Source organism: Phyllobates terribilis, unplaced genomic scaffold (assembly GCF_046119375.1).
Source record: "Phyllobates terribilis strain yellow unplaced genomic scaffold, ASM4611937v1 Scaffold_9__5_contigs__length_417890890, whole genome shotgun sequence".
Lineage (NCBI taxonomy): Eukaryota > Metazoa > Chordata > Amphibia > Anura > Dendrobatidae > Phyllobates > Phyllobates terribilis.
Genome location: NW_027362769.1, coordinates 35,015,286 through 35,033,287, shown reverse-complemented (window position 1 = coordinate 35,033,287; position 18,002 = coordinate 35,015,286). Strand labels below are relative to the sequence as shown.

The following is an 18,002-nucleotide window of genomic DNA, read 5'->3' as shown; positions in this document are numbered from 1 at the left end:
CAGACGAGATTGTAAAATCACAGAAATAAATGAGTTTCATATAGTGCTTTTTTTTTTACAAAAAATGCAGCAAAACCTGATAGCTATGTTCACACTATGCGTTTTCAGCATTTTTTCACCACCCATTACTTTCAGTGTGTGAAAAACCCAGAAAAAAAACGCTGAAAGAAGTGACATGCTCTATTGTGCAAAAAAACATGCAAAGCACAAAATACTGATGACACAAAAACCAAGGTGAGTGCATGAGATGTCTGAAATCTCAGACTTTGCTGGTACTGTAAAACGCAGCTGAAAATTTGCATATAAAAACGCTGAAAAAACCCCCCACTAAAAACTCCTAGTGTGAACATTGCCTAATTAAAAAAAAATTGCATACAGTGCCAGAGTCCTTTTTATTTAGTGCTACTATTTATGGCTGTTACCAAGGGGGGGGGGGGGTTGTTATTCACAGGATCAAAATGCAGCCCAGCCTAAAGCCAGGCCCCACCAAGTTCCTTTGAACTACACCCCGTTGGTGATCAATCTTCTAGAATGATGCACCTGTCCTGTTCTAGTGACCAGGACAGATGTGTGATACCTGCTGCTCTTGCATGCATCTTGCCAGGTGTGTGAGATTGTAACATTGCACCTCTCCCTTCTGATGCAAAAGTGAGTGGCTCTAGAAAACCACTTTAAATATTACATTGTTGATATCCTCCCATAAGAAATCTCCATGTCTGCAGGTAACTTGTGTGCTTGAGTAGTAAACGAACAGTGATCACGTGGTCACTCGCCCTAAGCCATAGGTAGTCAGGTGAACATTTATGTGACCCAGAAGGTGTTTCAGTTTCTCAAGGGATCACCGATCTATCAGGCCAGCACCGCAACTGTCCATAAAAAGGAGCCTCATTTATATTCAGTTAAAAACGTATGCTGAAAATTGGTTTCAAGCAATTCACCCTTATTAGTTACAATGAACATTATATGTTAAAGGGAACCTGTCGTTAGATTCATGCTGTCCCAATCACTGGCGGTATAAATCAGAGCCTGGTTGTGCGATTGCAGCCACGTATGTTTTGACTCTGTTATGCCGCGTACAATAAACATTTGAAAAGCCGTCCTGTGGGCTATAGGGAGAGATTAGACTAGTCCAGAACTATCCTCTGCCAAATTCTACCCACCCCTCTGCTGTTAATTAGAAATTTCTGGCTATTTACATATGGGAGAAACCAGCGAGGCCCGCACAAGACTAGTCAAATCTCGCACTATTGTCCCCGGACGGCTTTTCCTACAGTGTTTTAACTGAAACTCCTCAGCATTACAGAAAGGATTGTATATGGCTACAGTTCTGTTGGCTGGCTCTGATTCGTGCTGTGCTTCAGACGGCATGAAATTAAAGGGAATTTGTCAGCAGGTTTTTGCCATTTAATCTAATAGTAGCATAATATGGGGCAAGTGAACCTGATTCCAGTGATGTGTCACTTAGTTTACTGGGTGCAATAGTTGTGATACAACCAGAGTTTTTCGGTGCAGCATGAAGCAGAGCTGAGAAAGCTAACCCCGCCCTCACCAGGCTCTGTATGTACATAGTCTATTGACAGTGAGTTGCTTATCACAGGAGGGGTGTGGTCAGACAGGACTAGTGCTCTGCTGTGGTCCAGCAGTGATAATCCCAAGGTGTTAAAACCTTTTATTGTAAGTACACAGCACACCAACAGAAAGTGACAAAATGTTGAAATTTGGGTTTCTGCTGCTATCGCCTGCAGTCTTCAGATTACATAACAGAAACCTGCTGGCGGATTCCCTTTAATAACAGGTCCCCTATAAGATACACAGGCAATAGAAATTAAACAGATTATAAAGTATTTATATACAAAAGAATAGAATATATAAAGCTAACGTAACTATGGTATAGAGGGGTATTGTTCTCAAGTTGTCTCTTGTGCAAATCACAACTGTGTGGTCTACTTAGTTTCCTTCCTTGTGTCTGGTAGGGTGGGCTCTTGTCCTCTAGTGACAGTTCTGGTGAGTAGTAGAACTGTATCGTTAGTAGAACTATAAAGCTCAGCACAAGATCTGCTGTAGCATATTCAACTATCAATGGTTTGTTCTGAGTTTACACTGTCACTGTATTTACATGTAGAGATAATAGGGCATTTGCAATCAAGCATATAGTTCCGGACAGCAAGAGCAGGGAGATTGGCAGACTTGCTGTAAAAACTGCAGGGCTGGTGATCTATAACTGCATCTCTTCAGAAGATTAGAGTAAGGCAGGAGGGAGGTGAGCACTCTTTGCAAGTGTCAGTAGTTAAAACTCCATGGAAACGAGCTGTACACTGTAAAAGATAAAGGCTTTCATTGTAGTAGATAAAAAAAAAAAAAACAAGTCCATTGCAAACTTGCTCATTTATTTGCTGTTTAACTAGCAATTTAAGAATTTGAGAATACCGCTTTAATTCTTGTCTGAGATTCCGACCAATTCAGCTGTCAAGTTGCAAGTTTTAAAGATCCAGAATCGCATTTTACCAAATTTCACCCACATACTGCAGAAAAAAATTTGCAGAGTAAATTGGTCAATGATTTGAACTTGAAATCTGCAGCATGTCAATTTATGCTGCGGATGTCTCCTCAGATTTCACTCTTTGCAATGCATAGGGTGAAATATGTGGCAAATCCACAACCTTTCACATGACGGCAGTATTTTTTTTTATTTAGAGGGAGTTTAACCTTAGTTTTTGGCAAACGCAAGTTGTTATGACAGGGCTACTCCTTGCACTAGATGCGCTTCCATCTGTTGTGGCAGAGGAGCTCACACCTTCCTCCTCCTGAACAGAGAGGAGCGTATACAGCTCCTGCTTTCACCAGTCTTAGTTGTCAATCACCTGGAACTGGGCTGGGAATAATCGTTTGGAGGCCGCACCAGACTAATCCGTTCTCTCTCTGTAGACCCCGGACGGATTTTCAAAACTGTTTTTTCTGAAATGCTTCCAAGTGTCATAAAACATATCTGGTTCCCTTTAGCTGATATATAGAGATATGTTAAAACGTTTGAAGCAGGGATACTCTGGGGGAGATTTGTCAATTACTGGATTTAATACTGTACTGCTAAACATCTATAATTTACTGTCTGTTGTAGTTATTTTACCCATTGTCATAGCTTTGCTCTACCACAGGGCTATTTATTTTATGTTACTTATATAACGCCATTAATTTCACAACGCTTTACAGACATCATTGCTGTCTCCACATTATAAATTCCCTATCAGTATGTCTTTGGAGAGTGGGAGAAAACCAGAGGAAACCCACACAGACAGCTAGAGACTCCTTGCAGGTGTTTTTGGTGGAATTTGAACCCAGGACTCCAGCACTGCAAAGCAACAGTGCTACCCGCTGAGCCACCGTGCTGCTCAGGCTAGAGCTCTTCCTTACTTTTGATTACTGACAACGCCAATGTAAAAAGCAGGCTTAGGGATACCCAATAGTAAAGATTTCCAGAAACAAAATGTAGATGTTTAGGGACTGGAGTACATTGCTCTCATAAATTACTCCACTTTTTTTTAAATAAATGATGAACTTGTCGACCAGACCCAATCTCGGCTAAACTCAGCCCACTTTCAAATAGTTGCGGAGCTGGCAAGGACTTGAGTAAAAACTCGAGTTGGAAAAAAAATTGCGCAATTTACATGTTGCATAAAAATGTAGTGAAATTTCAAGCAGCTTTACTGAGTTGTGTGTGGCTGTCAGTCTTACAATCATTCTACCCCTCAATATAAACAGTGCCAAAACTGGTCCTTGTATAGCTTCTTCCAAATGACAGTTGAGAGTAAAATCCCTTGGATGACTCCAGCGCAATAACCTTGATCACAGTTACCACTAAATGTTCTGATATACAGGCTCCTATTATAGTGTTTCAAAATTCTAGTAATGTTTCTTTAATTCATATGTTTAAGGACTCTGTGAAATGAGCAAATTAAAAATACAGACATCTGAGCTACGTCACGTCAATGTTTTTACACACGGACTGATGGTCTACGTGTAAAAAAAATTGCAACGTGAACTACTGTGATCTGTATTCTGGATCAGACTCCTCCTTTATAATTCAATGGATGTGCACAAAGAGCAACACATATGGGCTATGTCCTTCCTTTTTCTCGGATCCATTATAATTATTAACATAGGAAAGTGAGTAGCTGACCTTTTTATTATGTCAGTTTGAAAAAGATATGATTTTGTACACACTTGTCAGAACCCGACCTAAGGCAGTTATCTAATTTTTAACAAAATAATATGTTTTAATCCTGAATTTTCTCTGTAGCTGCTCCTCCAGTCAGCCTGCCCAGCATGAATATAATACTTTACCTGCAGATTACCACGAGATCTGCAAGTAAATGGCCTCTTTGGTGGTGAAAGGTTCCCTTTAGGCAACAGGGTTGGCATCACACGTGTGTGTCGCGCATTAAGCTTTATTAGACAAATCTGCTTTCGTTCATATTTTGTCTTTTTGAAAACTAACTTGAGTATCACAACCTTTCTTTTCTGTGTTTCAGATCACCTTCAGAAATGATAGTGACTAATGTGTCTGATGTGCCTGGCATTCATGTCTGCTAGGAACTAAAAAAGTATAAGTGGAGAAACAACCATTAAAAGGTTGGTGCTCAATGAGGAAGATGTGTTGTCCTACTAAATACACTCTTCAACATTGAAATTGCAACACCAAAAAGGAAACGTTATGGAACTATAGAAATCACAGGATGGAAAGACATGTTAATGAAATACAAATAAGGATAAAAAGAAATGAAAAGTTTCAAAATAAATTGCAAAGGGAGCTGCCAGCAGTGGATCTTGATGATTTGCCCAAGAGCATTCAGCGTGACAGATCATTCCTCAGATAACCATACTGATAACAGCAAAGGGGTGTGAGAGTATTTCAGCGGTGCTCCTACTCGATACTGGATAAATCGAGATGTTTTGAAAATGTTTCTATGTTTTCATCACTTGCATATCGTTAGCAAGTCTGTCCATCCTGTGATTTACATATGCCCATGACTTTTCCTTATCGGCATTGCATTTTCAGTGTTGAGTGTATGTTTACAGGATGGTATTATTGGAAGTATAACTACAGTATAACGCAGAATGAGCCGCTAGGGGTTTTGTTTCAAAGTCTTAATGAAAAGTTATTTCCGTCACACAGATAGTTTTCCCTGCAGAGGCATCCCTTATGTGAAGGGAAACTAAGGCTGCGTTCCCACTATGCGTTTTTCAAGCATTTTTGCCGCGGAATTTCCGCAGCAAAAACGCTTGAAAAACGCTTGGTAATACGTGCCCCATGGTCCCCAATGATAATCCGCATGTGTTATGCACTGCACATGCTGCGGAAATTTCCGCTGCGGATTATCATTGCGAAAAAATACGCAGCATGTCCATTAATTTTGCGGACATGCAGCGTAATTGCCGCCATTGACTTGCATTGAATAGCTTAATATCCGCATGACTGCATGTGCACATGCGGATATTAAGCGATTCAATGTGCGGATGGTACCCGGGTCTGGAAAAGAGAAGACTCTCCACCAGACCTGGGTACCATAGTACCTGTAAAAAAAAAAAAGAATTTAAAATAAAAAATAAAGATTATACTTACCTTCCGATGGCCCCCGGTCTCCTCAGCGATTCGTCCGGTGTGTTGGGCGGCTCGCGATGGTCTAAAAGGACCTTCCATGATGTAATTTAGTCATGTGACAGGTCTCGCGACCGCTGACGTCGGTGGCAGTGTGACCTGTCACATGACTAAATGACGTCATGTAAGGTCCTTTCACACCACCACGAGCCGTACAAGAGACCGGACGCAGCAGAGAAAAGACCGGCGGACATCGGAAGGTAAGTATCTTTATTTTTTACCATTCTTCTTTTTTTTTTTTTTTAACTATTACTTGGTCACACTATATAAATCCATTCCGGTTGCATGGATTTATATAGTGTGACCAAGTTGTCAAGCACTTTTCCAAGTGATGCTAAAATCCTTTGGAAAAGCGCTTGATAACCCGCATGCAAAAACGCTTGACAAACGCTTCCACCTTGCAGGAAAAACGCAGGTAAAACCCACATGTGTTTTTCCTGCCAGGGAGAAGCGGAAAAAATCTGAAGCATTTCTTCATAGTGGGCACATAACCTAAGGGGACACTGTAGTAAACTTGCCGAAGATCTTGGTTTCAAGCCTCATGTACATCGTTGGTATAATCATTAAATCCAAATTGATATCATTATCATCTTCATCTACACAAAATAGTTATTGAAGCTAAGGCTATGAAAAGCCTTTGAGGTGTCCTTGCACAACTATTGTTATAATAGATAATTACTTTTTGGTAAATGTATCCTCTTAGTTTATTCCATACGAGCAATACATTTTGTGTGAGAATTGTATATGGTTTACTTGGTGCTTTAATCTTTCATTATTATACAGATGTATGATAGGAGACGGCGATCGGAAGAGGATGCATCTGCTTCATTACAAGGTACTACGTTTGTGAATCTCTTGATCACATACCATTGGCTGTTTTACAGATAAGTACTGTATGAGTTCATTGTAAAGCTCGATATTTCAGGAGAAAAATAATTGTTTAATGCTTCACTATAGGTGACCTGAGCTCTTGCTCTATTATTTGGCATATCCTAATTTCCAGACCTTGCCAATTCAAATAGTATAATGACACTCATATTATTTTTCCATTTTTATCTCTTATTTAAATGCTTAAAATATATTCTGTTCCCAATATATTGCCTTCACTTCAATTGAAATCTCAGTGGAGTAGCATTAAAGAGCAGTAGAACCTCAAAGCGAGTCAGTCACCAGGTTTTTGCTTTGTAATCTGAAGACAGTACAATCTAGGGGCAAAGACCCTGATTCCAGCGATGTATCACCTACTGGGCTGCTTGGTGCAGTTTTGATAAAAAGTTTTATCTGCTGTAGGTCTACCAGTTCTGTGAGTGCTGTGCTCTTTATAACGCTGCCTATGGCAGCTTTCTGCCTATGCACAGCTGTAATCAGTGGTGGGGGTGGAATTATACAGAGCTCATGAATATGGAGGACTACAAGGAAGCAGGTTTACCAGTTCTCTACTGATAATCTACTGCTGATAAAACAGTGATTTTTATCAAAACTACAGCAAGCAGCCAAGTAAGTGACAAATTGCTGGAATCTGCTCCTACATTATGCTGATCTCAGATTGGGTGCCAAAAACCTGGTTATGGATTTCCTTTTAAGAGTCCATACACACAATGAGTTTCTTTTTTTCCCTATTAAGAAAAAAAACTCATGAAAATTTGCAAGAGCACATTGATTATCACAGATTTTGTTGCTTTTTTTGTAGCAGAGTTGTGGGTTTGGATTGCTCTTTTTTGGAGTTGGAAGGGGGGTGATCCCTTTTGCTCTTATGCCCTCATAGTCCTTTCCTGTGGAAGACCACACCTATGTTTTTGGTATACAAACACTAAAAACGCAAAAAGAAAAACCATTGAAGTGGAAAATGAGTTCCCTTTTGAAGCCTAGAGGAACTTGGCCTGTATGTTTGGAGTTCAAAAATCCCATTAACTTTGCTGGTATTCTAGGGTGTGTTTTGTGAAAAACACACAGAAAAAAATAATCAAAAATGCATCATGTGCGTTGACCCTAGGGGTATGTATGCAGAAGACAGGTTTGTGGCAGGCATTATGGCAACTGATCATGCTTTCTATTTATCTGAATGGTGTGGTTTCTGTTGTAAATACATGGATCTCTGATGAATAGGGCAGTCCACACCACTGCTGTGGGTGAACATACCCTGAATGTGTTTCTGTACTGTTGCGGTCTTTATTACACAAACTTTTAGAGGTGTTTTTTTTTTTTTTTTAATAGCTTCAATGGTTTTGAAGCGACTTCCAATACAGTCTGACAGAGTTGCACGATCAGGAATCTTCTATCCTCAGTGGTCACAAACAGCATCTTTCCATTTTGATGTCTAAATACTTAATTGAGGCAAGCCTTTTGCCAGGTAAATAGGAGGTTTGTTTCAGCGAGTCCCAAACCTGCAGGAAAGGTGCACTTAGTACGTCTTCATTTGTATTGTAGATTGGGAGATGTTGGTTCTATGTGTAGAAACGGGGGAAAAAAGACCTAATCAGGAGCAACCGTTTTTCCAATTCTTTTTTAGCACTGTGTATCTCCCACGCACCTTACAATGCTCTGTACGTGGTTCTTTTGCAGATGTCGATAGAAAAGGAGAAGCAGATTATATTAAGGTGGAGAGCAGCAGCAGGTAAGGGCCTAATCACTTGATTAGCTTTGCACATGCATATTTCACCTACAGTTATACCATCTATAATACAATTATTTATATTTTCATACCTTTTCAATCTATGTACCTCAATAATGCATAGTTTTCAGCACAATATGTGGTCACTCATACAATTCTGTCATTTCACCATTGATGCTTAATCGGTGATCTTGTATGAATCCTCCGCTGCAGTCTGCATTTAGGCTGCTTTTTAAACTGTTCAGAACAATACATTGAGTATCTTAAAAATCCCTACAGATTTTTTCCAGTTAAGCTATACATTTTTATAATCCCTGTATGCTGGTATTACTGAGCATGTTAAAAAAATCAGCTACTTCCATAGTTATGGAGCGGAGTTATTTAAAAAAAAAAAAAAAAAAAAAAAGTTTCAGGAACAAACGGCTTCAAAAACTCTCCAAATCCACTACATGAAGCACATAGCCTTAGTATAATTTTGACATGACATACAGGTGTAGTGTTAGGGGGTAGGGGCAAACTGAGCAATTATTCAGGGCCTCCATCCTAATAATGTCCCCCAGTGTTTACAAGCAGAAACCTCACTAAGGGTATGTGCACACGATGCAGAAATGAAGCAGAAAATTTCTGCATCATTTCTGCATCTCCCTGGCAGAAAAAACGCATGCAGATTGTGCATGCGTTTTTCCTGCGGAATACATGCGGATCCACATGCGGTTCACATGCGTTTCCGCATGCGGAATGTCAAGCGCTTTCCAGGCGATTTTAGCATCACCTGGAAAGTGCTTAGGTCACACTATATAAATCCATGCAACCGGCATGGATTTATATAGTGTGACCCGAGAGAGTGGTAAAAATAAAAAATAAATGTATACTTTAGCCTCTGATGGCCCGCGCTGTCCTGCTCAATCCGTTCTCCCTCGCTGGCAACTTTGAATTGAAAGACCTGCCGAAGTCAGCGTCACGTGACCCGTCACATGACTCTGACGTCAGCGCAGGTCCTTCAACTCACTGCAAAGTGCCGGGAACCAAGCAGGAGCGGTGCGCGGGCCGACCGAAGGTAAGTAGACATTTATTTTTTATTTTATTCTTTTTTTCCAGCTATTTTAATGGTACCTGGGTGTGGATGAGACTCTCCTCTCCTCCACACCCGTGTACCATCCGCACATTAGAACGCGCCAATAGCGCAAGTACAGATGCAGTCTTGCGGAATTGGCGCGTTCTAATGCAAGTCAATGGCGGCGAAAACGCCGCGTTTACGCAAAATTAATTGACATGCTGCGGATTTTTGAGCGCAGCGTTTACGCTGCGGAAAAATCCGCATCATGGGCACAGCACATGCGGATTTCAATTGGGGAACATTGCTGCCCTTCTACCATGCGTTTTTAATGCGTTTTAACTGCAAAAACGCAGCGGAAACGCATTAAAAACACATCGTGTGAACTCAGCCTAATTGTAGCAGTCCTGCATTATTGGTGCAGTTTCTGAAGTTAACACTGCAAGAGTCTAGAAGAACTGAACAGCAGGAGGGTGTACGTATGCACGCACGCACGCTCTGTGTATGCGTGTGTGTGTGTGTGTATATACATACAGTACAGACCAAAAGTTTGGACACATCTTCTCATTTAAAGAATTTTCTGCGTTTTCATGACTATGAAAATTGTACATTCACACTGAAGGCATCAAAACTATGAATAGCACATGTGGAATTATATACTTAACAAAAAAGTGTGAAACAACTGAAAATATGTCTTATATTCTAGGTTCTTCAAAGTAGCCCCCTTTTGCTTTGATGACTGCTTTGCACACTCTTGGCATTCTCTTGATGAGCTTCAAGAGGTAGTCACCGGAAACGGTTTTCACTTCACAGGTGTGCCCTGTCAGGTTTAATAAGTGGGATTTCTTGCCTTTATAAGTGGGGTTGGGACCATCAGTTGTGTTGTGCAGAAGTCTGGTGGATACACAGCTGATAGTCCTACTGAATAGACTGTTAAAATTTGTATTATGGCAAGAGAAAAGCAGCTAAGTAAAGAAAAACGAGTGGCCATCATTACTTTAAGAAATGAAGGTCAGTCAGTCCGAAAAATTGGGCAAACTTTGAAAGTGTCCCCAAGTGCAGTTGTAAAAACCATCAAGCGCTACAAAGAAACTGGCTCACATGAGGATGCCCCAGGAAAGGAAGACCAAGAGTCACCTCTGCTTCTGAGGATAAGTTTATCCGAGTCACCAGCTTCAGAAATCTCAGGTTAACAGCAGCTCAGATTAGAGACCAGGTCAATGCAACACAGAGTTCTAGCAGCAGACACATCTCTTCAACAACTGTTAAGAGGAGACTTTGTGCAGCCGGCCTTCATGGTAAAATAGCTGCTAGGAAACCACTGCTAAGGACAGGCAACAAGCAGAAGAGACTTGTTTGGGCTAAAGAACACAAGGAATGGACATTAGACCAGTGGAAATCTGTGCTTTGGTCTGATGAGTCCAAATTTGAGATCTTTGGTTCCAACCACTGTGTCTATGCAGCACAGAAAAGGTGAACGGATGGACTCTACATACCTGGTTCCCACCGTGAAGCATGGAGGAGGAGGTGTGATGGTGTGGGGGTGCTTTGCTGGTGACACTGTTGGGTATTTATTCAAAATTGAAGGCATACTGAACCAGCATGGCTACCACAGCATCTTTCAACGGCATGCTATTCCATCCGGTTTGCGTTTAGTTGGACCATCATTTATTTTTCAACAGGACGATGACCCCAAACACACCTCCAGGTTTTGTAAGGGCTATTTGACCAAGAAGGAGAGTGATGGGGTGCTATGCCAGATGACCTGGCCTCCACAGTCACCAGACCTGAACCCAATCGAGATGGTTTGGGGTGAGCTGGACCGCAGAGTGAAGGTAAAAGGGCCAACAAGTGCTAAGCATCTCTGGGAACTCCTTCAAGATTGTTGGAAGACCATTTCCGGTGACTACCTCTTGAAGCTCATCAAGAGAATTCCAAGAGTGTGCAAAGCGGTCATCAAAGCAAAAGGTGGCTACTTTGAAGAGCCTAGAATATAAGACATATTTTCAGTTGTTTCACACTTTTTTTGTTAAGTATACAATTCCACATGTGTTAATTCATAGTTTTGATTCCTTCAGTGTGAATGTACAATTTTCATAGTCATGAAGATACAGAAAAATCTTTAAATGAGAAGGTGTGTCCAAACTTTTGATCTGTACTGTATGTATATACACACACACACACACGCACGCATACACAGAGCGTGCGTGCATACGTACACCCTCCTGCTGTTCAGTTCTTCTAGACTCTTGCAGTGTTACAGAATGGTACAGAATGATCTACTAGTGATTGTTGTGTCCCCATCATTCTTCGTCAGACTGCGTAAAGAGGCCGGTAAACAATTGCTGAACGATGTGAATATAGTCAAGTTTCTGAAATCTTCTTGTGTGAATGTTTTGTGTGATGGTGCAATAGGTAAGCATTTGGGGCTGCACTGTTTTACTTTTTCTCTGGGTCCCACTTTATCTAAAATCAGTCCTGATGACGTCGAGACAATATTGACTAGTGGGGGTTCTTGTGCTGTGTGCCCCTCTCAGCCCTAGAGTGGAGGTGGAGAATCACTCAGCTGAGTGCTGTTCTCCAGAGCTGAAGATGGACTCACCAGAAGGTCTATGAACACATCTTCAGTCTCTTTCATTTCACGACCAGTAAAAGCGGAAATCTGGTGTCGTCCGCCTGTTTTACATTTTTTTGCACTTTTATAAATCTTCCTTATCGTATTATCAGTATTTTGGCTGCTATATACAAACTATAAAAGCTAATAATATATGAAGAAAATAATATATTGTTGTAAAATAAAATGAGCCTGACGATGTTGATCAGTGGTGTTTAATTTTGATATGCCTTCAGGATGAACTATCCTCCTTTATATTGGATAATGTTTTCTTACCAGTGGACTATCTTCACAAGTTTGTTTCCAAATGTTTTATTGGATCCTCTTTCATCCTGCTATTTTTAATAATCACTGATCTCACATATTCATCATCTACATCATGGATTCTTATTGATGACGTATTATGCCGAGAAACAGAGAGGAGATTATATAGACCTGTCAAGTGACGTTAATTGCTTTTGCCTGGAAAATAACATTATTTCAAATTTTGGATGTATTGAAATTGAAGTAACCAGTGACCTAAAGAAGAAAGTTCTGATTATATTAAACCTGTCAGAACTTGAGTGATGTATACAGAGAGTATGAACACTTTACTGTTGGTGTTAATTGACGTACAGAAGTTTGTAAACCGAATCAAGAAGTGTTCAATTTTTCTGGGTTAAGTTAATTTTGTGATTATTTTGTTACTGAAAGGCATTGGACTCAATGAATTGGATTGTTCCCTCATTGTTGCTAAGTATGGTAATTATATCTAATCATAATTGCAGAATGTAGGATTATAGTTTGTTCCTTACGATGTTGATACAAGTTAGACTCTGTCACATCATGTTAGCATACAGGGGAAAACATGCATCATAAGGTCCCATTGTAAAGAGGAAAAAAACAAGTGTATGCCTGTCAGTATAATTTTAGGACTAGTTGCTTTAGTTAATTAAACATGCATTAAAATAAGTGTGCCAATGCATTCACCACTGGTGTAGCCTGCAGGATAATCTTGATACATATTGAGTTATTGAGGCTTAATCAATGTTTTCGGCCTATGTGCAAGACACCTGTCCCGGTGTATACACTGATTGACTGGCTCCTTTAAAACGTTCCACCAGTTTCACAAGGAAATTTTGATAGTACTGGCGTCTGCAGTGTAATAATATATCTCAATTTCTGCTGGTGACCCACAGTACAGTCCACCCGAAGTCTGTGGGCTACACTTAACTATGCAGCGTCATGCCTGTCACTATTGGGCCACGGCCCCGCTATCAGTATTTGGTCAGTATTCGGTCAGTATTTTTTCTCAGGAGTGGGAGCCAAAACAAGGAGTGGGTGATAAATGCAGAATTGTTGACTTGTTTCTATTATACCTTTTCTCTGATTATGAGGAACAATCAGAGAATAGGTATAATAGAAACAAGTCACCAATTCTGCATTTATCACCCACTCCTGGCTTTGGCTCCTACTCCTGAGGAAAAATACTGACCAAATACTGATAGTGGGAATACTGATAGTGGAGCCGTGGCCTTAGCCACCGTCTTCAGTGCAGGAGCGAACGTTGTAAATTCCTAAGGCTCTTGCCTTCCTCTCTGAAGACGGTAGCCTGGCAGCAGGAAAAGCTTAGTGTAGTTTGCAGTACAGACTTTGGGCGTCCGTACTCCGGGTTAGTGAGTGATTTAGAAAAATTATTATACAGCAGAGTTCTGCACGATAATCCTTTTCTTGTGAAAGTGTTAGTGCGCCTTAAAAGGGGTTGTCAACTACTTACAAGTGTTATAAATATAGGTTCATTGAGGTGATAAAATTAAAAAACACACTCACCTCTCTGTGCTGCTGCTGCGTTCCCCACCTGTCACCTGACTTCTTCTTTAAGTGGAGGGCTTTAGGGAATAGTCTCAAGCGCAGTGGCGCGCTTGCAGCTGATGAAAGCAGAGGAGAGAGGCAATGTGCGGGCTGGATACTGGGCTGTGACGTGCGGTGAAACTCTGCCCACAGCCAAGTCAATCAGGGGGGTGCGTGCGACTGTGTAATGCCTTGGGGAATCCAGGAAATTCGGAAGTTGACGTGACCTCAGCGGATGTTAGTGGCGGCTGCAGCTGGGGTCACATGATGCAGACTGAGCAGTCAGCGATAGTGCCGTTCACAGGCACATATGGAAGCAGAAGGTATTTGCAAAAATACTTCCTTACAAGGTTTAAATCGATGGGCGAATTATATATTGTAGTGGAAGACCTCTTTAGCAAGTTGAAGATGAAATGATCTCTAAAAGGCCTAAAGTTAAAAATGACACATTTATTTAGTATTTTAGGCAAAAAATATAAATATTTTCATCTTTTACATTTTAAAAATTACAAAAAGGAAAATGGGCCTATATAAAAGTTTTGGTGCCCTGCATGGTTAGCTCCTGGTAGTACCCTCTTTTGAAAGTATCACAGCTTGTAAACGCTTTTTGTAGGCAGTCTTTCAATTCTTGTTTGAGGGATTTTCATCTATTCTTCCTTGGAAAATTCTTCCAGTTCAGTGAGATTCCTGGCTCATCTTGCATGCACTGCTATTTTGAGGTCTAGCCACAGATTTTCAATGATGTTCAGATCAGGGGACTGTGAGGTCCATTGTAAAACCTTCAGCTTGCACCGTTTGAGGTAGTCTATTGTGGATTTTGACGTGTGTTTAGGATCATTATCTATTTGTAGAAGCTATCCTCTTTTCAACTTTTAGCTTTTTTACAGATGGTGGTATGTTTGCATCAAGAATTTGTTGAAATTTCATTGAATCCATTCTTCCCTCTACCCATGAAATGTTCCCCGTGCCATTTACTGCAACACAACCCCAAAGCATGATTGATCCACCCCCATGCTTAATGGTTGGCAAGATGTTATTTACCTGAAATTCTGTGCCCGTTTTTTCTCCACACACATACCTTTTGATCATTGTGGCCAAAGAGTTCTATTTTAACCTCATCGGTCCACAGGACTTGTTTCCAAAATGCATCTGGCTTGTTTAGATGTTCTTTTGCATACTTCTGATGCTTAATTTTATGGTGAGGACATGAGAGGTTTGATGAGGTTTTCTTCTTTTCCATAAAGACCATATTTGTGCAGGTGTCTCTGAACAGTAGAACAATGTATCACAACTGCAGAGTCTGCTAAATCTTTCTGAAGGTCTTTTGTAGTCAAGCGGGGGTTCTGATTTGCCTCTCTGGCAATTCTACGAGCAGCTCTCACTGAAATTTTGCTTGGTCTTCCACACCTTATCTTGACCTCCACTGTTCCTGTTAACTGACATTTCTTAATTACATTTCGAACTGAGGAAAGGGCAACCTGAAAACTCTTTGGTATCTTCTTATAGACTCTCCTGCTTTGTTGGCCTCCACCATTTTCATATTCAGAGTGCTAGGCCGCTGCTTAGAAGAACGCATGGCTGCTGTTTTTTGGCACAAAATTATCTGAGCACACCAAAATTTTTCATTGGCCTATTTTCCTTTTTGTAACTTTTAAATATAAAAAAAATGACAATATAATTTTTTTTTTTTGCCTGAAATACAAAGAAAATGTGTCATTTTTAACTTTTGGCCTTTTATAGATCATTTCATCTTCAACTTGCAACTGTAATTTTTCCCAAACTTTTACATGCCACTGTATACCCATATTGCTCAGTTTGAACCTTGTAAATAGCTCCATAAAACAAACAAACCATTCCCTTAATAGCACCAACAGATATTACAAATCAAGTAATAATGTAGTAAATAGTAATGTAAAACCTAGTGTATTTCTTTTGTTGTATGTTACTTATACGTTTTTGTTTTTTAAGTGAAAATGCTCAAATTGCGGAGCAGCCAGGAAACGGTATACCCCCAGGGCAATACAGACAAGGATACTGCAGTTGTTGCCAAGTACATTACATTAACCTAGAAAAGGTAAGCGGATCCGTTTATAATAGAGGTGCTCTGTAAGGAATGAAGCTGTATTTTCACGTATTGTTAGTGTGCAGCATGTAGGAGGCCATGACGTCTGCTATTGTTACATTATTTCTATTGGATGTTATGAGAAGTCAATGTTTTAGCCAGTAATTGGATTATGTGCATTTTATGCAACTTCTGATTTAAGATTTTCCTTTTAATCGTATGGATTCCTGGTAGTTTAACTTCTCCTTATGGCTGTACATTATGACAGATCGGTAACTTAACAATATAGTGCAAAACTAAATATGTGCATAGTCTGTCCGCTAAGGGGACTGAAAACAAATAATACAAAAAATTAGTTTAAAAAAAAATTCAAATCATTCTCCCATCATATTCAATATATTAAAATTCTAATAAAAAATATTTATGATTGCAGTGTCATTATCCATTATATGGTAACTTAAGCAAGCCATAATATGTTGATGGAAAAAATTGTAGTCTCCCTTGGAAGGAAAGGAAAAAAATGAAAAGTGGCCAAAGGGTGACAGGATTAAGGCTATGTGCCCATGATGCAGAAATGCTCAGGCTTTTTTCCTGAGCGTTTCTGCATCTCCTTGGCAGAAAAAACGCATGTGGATTGTACATGCGTTTTTCCTGCCAGGGACATGTGGATGTGAAGCGTTCTTCACATGCATTTCCACATGCGGGCTGACAATCGCTTTCCAAGCGATTTTAGCATCACTTGGAAAGTGCTGGTCAACTTGGTCACACTATATAAATCCATGCAAACAGCATGGATTTATATATTGTGACCTTAAAGAATGTTTAAAAATAAAAAAATAAATCTATACTTACCTTCTGATGGCTCCCGCAGTCTTGCTTCGCTTCATCCTGGCGTACCGGCAGCACGCGGTACGCTGAAGGACCTGCCGTCACATGACTATGACGTCAGCGCAGGTCCTTCAGTCCACCGCGATCTGCCGGCAAGGGAGGACAAGCGCAGCGGAGGCCATCAGAAGGTAATTATCATATTTATTTTTTATTTTATTATTTTTTTTACAGGTACTATGGTACCCGGGTCCGGAGGAGAGTCTCCTGTCCTCCACACCCGAGTACCATCCGCACATTGAGACGCTTGGATTCCGCATGTACATATACAGTGATGCGGAATCCAAGCGATTCAATGCAAGTCAATGGCGGCGAAAACGCAGAGCTTGGGGAACATGGCAGGCCTTCTACCATGCGTTTTTTAAGCGTTTCTGCATAGTTTTTGCCGCTGCGGAAACGCTTAAAAACCGCATCGTGGGCACACAGCCTAATACAGGTTATCTCAGTACCTTACACAACACTTTGTGCACCTACATCTAAGGTCTTTCAGAGAATATTAAGGCAGGTAATACTGATGGACATTGCTTCTGAGTAAAGCTGTTGCCCTTCAGGCACAAACTCTGCTTATTTTACAGATTATTATTAGTGATGAGCGAGCATGCTCGCCACTTCTTGGTACTCTCCCGAGCATCTCCGTACTCGAGATGCTCTGAGCTCGCCGAGTACTTGCGCGATGCTCGGGCGGTAGCTCGGGTCCCCGTCCTTCATGTTTGGCGCTATTTAGAGCACCAATCATGCAGGGATTGTCTGCCACTCACTGTAATGTCACAGCCATGGTGGTTGTGGCATTACAGTGATTGCCCAAATCCATGGGAACAGTGCTCACAGTGAAACATGAAAAGCCGGCAATTCATTAGCGGCATCCACCGGTACCCGACAATTTAGAACAGAAAGAATAGAGCATCACACATAGATTAGATAGATAGAAACATGTCAGTCACATATATAATAAGTACAGTGACAGTGTTGGTTACTGTACTTGTCATTTAGTGTTAAAATAAAGGATTTATTAAAAAAAAAATTGGCGTGGGGTTCCCCGTAATTTTAGTCTCTAGCGGAGGTTAAGCAGACGGCTGGGGCAGATGTTTGAAGCCTGGGAAGGGGGTAATATCCATGGAGCTTCCCAGGCTACTAATATCAGCCCCCAGCTGAATACCTAGCCTTTACTAGCTAAGTAAAATGGGGGACCCAAAAAAAAATAATGTGGGGTCCCCCCTATTTTAATAGTTAGCAAAGGCTAGGCAGACAGCTGGGGGCTGATATTAATAGCCCCGGAAGGGTGGCATGAATATT

At 40.7% G+C, this 18,002-nt stretch overlaps 1 protein-coding gene across 2 annotated transcripts in view; it reads left to right on the top strand.

Annotated features, from left to right (window-relative positions):
• The window catches only part of ZDBF2 (zinc finger DBF-type containing 2), a 49,173-nt gene that overhangs the window by 11,680 nt on the left and 19,491 nt on the right, over nucleotides 1-18,002 (top strand). Inside the window, exons 2-6 of one of the 2 annotated variants that reach the window (XM_073646386.1) lie at nucleotides 4,527-4,626; nucleotides 6,437-6,488; nucleotides 7,868-8,003; nucleotides 8,216-8,267; nucleotides 15,731-15,836. In XM_073646386.1, coding sequence (XP_073502487.1) covers nucleotides 7,967-8,003; nucleotides 8,216-8,267; nucleotides 15,731-15,836 — 195 coding nt within the window. In that variant the 5' untranslated portion in view covers nucleotides 4,527-4,626; nucleotides 6,437-6,488; nucleotides 7,868-7,966. The remainder of the gene's footprint in view (nucleotides 1-4,526; nucleotides 4,627-6,436; nucleotides 6,489-7,867; nucleotides 8,004-8,215; nucleotides 8,268-15,730; nucleotides 15,837-18,002) is intronic. The other variant, XM_073646385.1, reaches the window with a different exon arrangement.